This window comes from Arachis hypogaea, chromosome 16 (assembly GCF_003086295.3).
Source record: "Arachis hypogaea cultivar Tifrunner chromosome 16, arahy.Tifrunner.gnm2.J5K5, whole genome shotgun sequence".
Lineage (NCBI taxonomy): Eukaryota > Viridiplantae > Streptophyta > Magnoliopsida > Fabales > Fabaceae > Arachis > Arachis hypogaea.
The window spans coordinates 9,031,248-9,036,441 of NC_092051.1; the positions used below are offsets into that span (position 1 = coordinate 9,031,248).

At 39.1% G+C, this 5,194-nt stretch overlaps 1 protein-coding gene across 1 annotated transcript; it reads left to right on the top strand.

Moving 5' to 3' along the window:
• The first annotated feature begins 3,559 nt into the window (after positions 1–3,559).
• On the top strand, positions 3,560–4,516 carry LOC112756579 (uncharacterized). The gene has a single exon (XM_025805198.1). It carries the CDS (start codon positions 3,560–3,562, stop codon positions 4,514–4,516), a length of 957 nt encoding a protein of 318 aa, XP_025660983.1.
• Positions 4,517–5,194: the final 678 nt, after the last annotated feature.

Sequence of the window (5,194 nt, forward strand, 5' to 3'; positions counted from 1 at the left end):
AGAGAAAAAGACGTAAAAGTAAAGAAATTTTATTAATAAAAACTGAAAGAAAGCAAAGTACAAGTGTTTGAGTTCAGAGGAATTACTTAAGATTCCCAATTTTACTCTGTGATGCCAAGGGGTTGAGAGTGTTTTGGGTCTCTAAGTGTTTTCCAAGAAGAACTGAACTGATTACAACGTGTTCCTAAAGCTCTATTTATAGGCTAGCCTAATCTCAATGGGCAGTTACTCTTTGTACACCACTTGCAAGAAATTTAAATTTCTTGTAGCTGTTCCCGCACTTCTTACTTGCTGTTAATTTCAAAATTTAAATAAATAACCAACTATCACATGATCTAACTTAATTTAAAATAAATATAAATATTATATATAGAAACATTACCAAATAACTAATTATTTTTTTTAATAATTTTCTTATAAAATTTATATTTTGTCTAACACCTCCATACAAAAATAATTAGAAACTTACTGATAATGCAATTTGAAACAAATATCTATATTTCTTCTTTAATTTTCTTTATACCTTGAAAGAAAATTAGAATTCATAGTTATAAAGAAAACCCAACTTAGCTTGCGGATTTGTAATAGCAAATTATGAATAAATTGAATATATAAAATTAGTTTTTAGCTAGGTTGGGTTGATTAGCTGACTTAATAACAACAACAACAATAACAACAAAGCTTTATCCGACTAGGTGGAGTCGAGCTACATAAATCAAATAACACCATTGAGTTCTGTCACGTATCATGTCTACAGAGAGACTGTTTACATGTAGATTTTGTTTGACCACCTCATGGATGGTCTTCTTAGGTCTTCCTCTGCCTTTCACTTCTTTTTCATCTTCCATCTCATCTACCCTCTTGAATGGATGTTCTGTCGGTCTTTTTCTCACATGTCCAAACCACTTGAGACACAATTCTATCATTTATTTTACAATGGGTGCTACTCCAACTCTTTTCCTTATATCTTCGTTCCTTATTTTATTCAATTACATACGATCACTCACCCATCTCAATATCTTTATCTCTGCTACACTCAACTTATGTTCGTACTCCCTTTTGACTGCCCAACACTCCATACCATAAAGCTTAGCCGGTCTTATAGTAGCGCAATAGAATTTACCTTCAAATTTTAAAGGCACTTTTATTTACATATAAAACCAGATGCACTCCACTATTTTGACCAACTTACTTAAATACTATGATTAGCTTACTTAATAACAAAAAAGAAAATTTCAAAACTTATGCAACTCAATACAAACAATTTTTTTCTCTCAATGTCTACAATATATATCTCAAAGCTTTATTTCCATTTGATAGATTGATAAATAATAATAATAAACTATTAAATTATGTAAAAAATAGATACTGTCCACGTGAACTTTGTAATTTTGAAAAAAAACTTTCATTTAGTTATTATGACAATAGTTAAAAGGGTAGTACACGAAACATTGAGTTCTTAGGGCGGCGTTTATTTACAAAAATGAAATACTGAGACAGAACCAGAGACACAAAATTATATTTAACGGATCAAACATGAATAAAAATATTGTATCTAGAGACACTGAATTAGTGTATTTGGTATTCATCCTAACAGAAAAGACATAAAAACATTAACAAATGACACAACTTATATTTTATTTTTTCTTTCATTATTCTTGTTAATTTTTTATATTTATATTTTTTTTACTATTATATTTTTCTTCTCAAATTTTTTGGGCGAAAAAAATGAGAATAAATTAAATTTTCATAATTTATTCTAGTTTATCACCAAATAGAATATAAAACACAAAATTTTGTGTCCTGTTCTCAGAAATAAACACAACCGCCTAGGTTATTTATACTTTTTTTTTTTGCTAATTAGGGGAAGTTCGCCGTACTCCCCGGCGAACTCTATGACGGAGTTCGCCGCACTCTCCGACGAACACTATAATATATATAGAGTTCGCCGCACACCCCGGCGATCTCTAGGCAAAGTTCCCACGATAAATGCCAGTTAGAGAATGAAGTTGAGCACCTGACTTTGTTCTCCACAATCATTTTGGCTGTTGTTGATTTTTTTTTTTATAATGGCAAGAAATTCACTGTTATTCATTCATTATGATGGATAAATGGTGTATGATGAAGAAGGTTCTATCGCTTTTAGATCGAACCAACCGATATTTACCCATCTGACAGCGAAAATCAACAGTTTAGAGTTGTTAAAGAATCTGATATTATTTTTCGTGGGGATGCAAGAGACAAAGAAGGTGAAGAAAATCTACTATAGATATCCAATCGAAATAGGTGGTAGTTTAATTTATAAAAGGTATGTCAGAGCTGTGTTGTATTTGTTGATGATATATTTACTTGAACATACTTGTGAGAAAAACCTTATTGTCTTTTGAATCAGGTATCATCTGCGTGACGACGAGGACGTACGTCTTATACAGTCTTGGCACAATCGCTGGACAAATGTTCATTTGTTGGAGTTATCTGTGTTCCTCGTCGATTTGGGTGGCCGAAGATCGTTCGCGGATACTGTCGATGATAGTTTGTTAAGTGGGCCTGTTAGACGAAATATCAGACGGATGATGGTGGATCTGAATATGGCTCCTGAAGGTAGTCAAGAAGGGTCTAATGTTGAAGTCGGCAATGCTGAGTTGGATGACGGCGTTGAAAGTCACGAGGGTTCCGCTGTTAGGGATCCGATGATGGATCAGTATGAAGTTAACCCCGACGATGAAGATGATACTGAAGAAGAATCAGCCGAAATTCCTGATGATGGTGACGAGGAAGAAGAGATGAACTATTACGGTGACACGCAAATTGCTCTGACACAATCTGCTATTTTGTAACCGTATGACCGCCTGGATCACTTCTCTAGGTTGAACCTCGATGCAATGATGTCTGATTGGTCCTTTACAAAGGGAGGCGCTGAAGAGGATCCAAGGAATGAGTTCGAGGTTGGACAACATTTTCGAAACAAGGAAGAAGTCATGTTGGCTGTTAAGACATACAACATCAAGAGGGTTGTGGAGTACAATAGTATTATGTAGTGACCAGTGGAGGTATAGTGCACAGTGTATCCAATTCGGACCCGGTTGTAATTGGAGCATACACATATCATATCGTCGTAAAGTAGAAAAGTGGGAGGTGAGGAGATACATTGGTCCTCACAAATGCATGCAAACTTCAATGGGGCAAGATTATCGTCGGTTGGATTCGAAGATGATTTCTCAACACATTTTCACGATGGTAAAAGCGGATCCAACAATAAGCATCAGGGTTCTACAAGGACATGTAGAGAATCACTTCGGTTACAAGGCGTCATACAGAAAGGTTTGGCTCGCAAAACAAAGAGTCATTGCTAGCATATATGGGGATTGGGAGGAGTCATACAACGAGCTTCTTCGTTGGTTGTTCACTATGCAAATGTACTTGCCTGGTAAGAATTACTTCATTGTGGTTATATGTTATTAAGACAAGAACAGTATATGATATGTTTATTGAGAATTTGTTTGTAGGTACTTGGGTGCAACTTGTCACTCAATTTTGACTTGGTTCTGCCGACTCCGTCATGTTTCATCGGGTGTTTTGGATGTTTCCACCATGTACCGAGGCTTTCAAGCATTACAAGTCACTAATTTCCATTGATGGCACACACTTATATGGTAAATATGGTGGGACGCTGCTCATGGCCATAGCTCAGGATGGCAACGCAAATATTTTGCCTATTGCATTTGCCGTTGTCGAGGGTGAGACAAAGGAGGCATGGTCGTTCTTTCTGTCGTATCTGCGTCAGCATGTGACTCCACAACCCGGTGTCTTAGTAATTTCAGACAGGCACAAATCAATTGATGGTGCATTGAATGCCGATGATAGTTTATGGAAACCACCTCATGCTTTCCAGGCATTTTGTACGAGACACATTGCTGCCAACTTCATGAATCACTTCAAGAACAAGGACTTGAAGAAGGTTCTGATTAATGCAGCGTATTCGAAGTCGCAGCGGGAGTTCGTTCATTATTTCGGGCATCTGAGGGGCAAAAATGAGGCAATCACGAGGTGCCTTGAAGAGATGCCAAGCTCACAGTGGGCACAGTATGCGGATGAGGGTCGTAGATTCGGGCACATGACGGCAAATATCTCCGAGTGCATAAACGCTGTCATGAAAGGTTCTCACAATTTGCCAGTCACGGCTCTTATCAAGTCAAGTTATTTCCGGTTAGGAAAAATTTTTGCCAGGAAGGGTTCCGAGGCCCTTGCCCAACTCCAAGTCGGTGCCGAGTTCTCACAGACGCTGATGAAGGCCATAGAGTTCAACTCGAAGCACATCAACACAATGAATATTTATCAGTTTGATCGTTTGCGAACTAGCTTCACGGTTGAAGAGTTAGCGGCAGTGCCTGGGTCCAGACAACAGAACTACCAGGTTCTACTCGACGAATGCAAGTGTGACTGTGGGTATTTTCAGGCGCTTCATCTTCCGTGTCGTCACGTCCTCGCAGCATGCTCCCATGCAAGAATTGATTAGATGGGGTTTATGCATCCTGTGTATCGCATGGAGTCGGTATTCAACGTTTACAGGTCAGAGTTTCGTCCGATTGGACATGAGGATGATTGGCCATCCTATGACAGACCCCGCATTTGGCCCAACCCTAAGATGATGAGAGTGAAGAAAGGTCAACCAGTCAGCTCAAGAATCCAGAACAACATGGATGACGTCGAGCATACCGGGAAAAAAGGTGCAGATTGTGTCGTCAGACTGGTCACACGTGGAAGACGTGTACCGCTATCGACGGTGGAGGTGTGTCGCCGAGCCGACGTTAGTTAGCTATATGGGTTTATTATAACTGTTATGATTGTAATTTGACTTTCGTGTAATTTAATCTGCGAGAAAAGTTGTTGAAATTAAATTTATTTGGTTGTTAAATTCTAATGCAATGATGTGACCCTAGGGGTCTGAAGGACAGGTATCCTCCGGGCAAGCGTCCCGTTAGAGTCCCAACTGTCTGGGTCCCAGCCTCTGGGCCATGGCCTGGGGGATAACCGGGTCTCTGTCCCGGTGAATCTCCTCACCCCCTTGCCTCTCTCGGCCTCTATCATGTCTGCCTCTACCTCTGGCTCTCCCCTATCCCCGTCCCCGACCTCTCCCTCTCCCGGCGGCTGATTGCAACTCTAGGAGATGACCATCCTCAGGCTGATGTAACTC

Coding starts and splice junctions, on each gene's coding strand:
- LOC112756579 (XM_025805198.1), top strand. CDS start 3,560: ATGTTTCATCGGGTGTTTTGGATGTTTCCACCATGTACCGAGGCTTTC.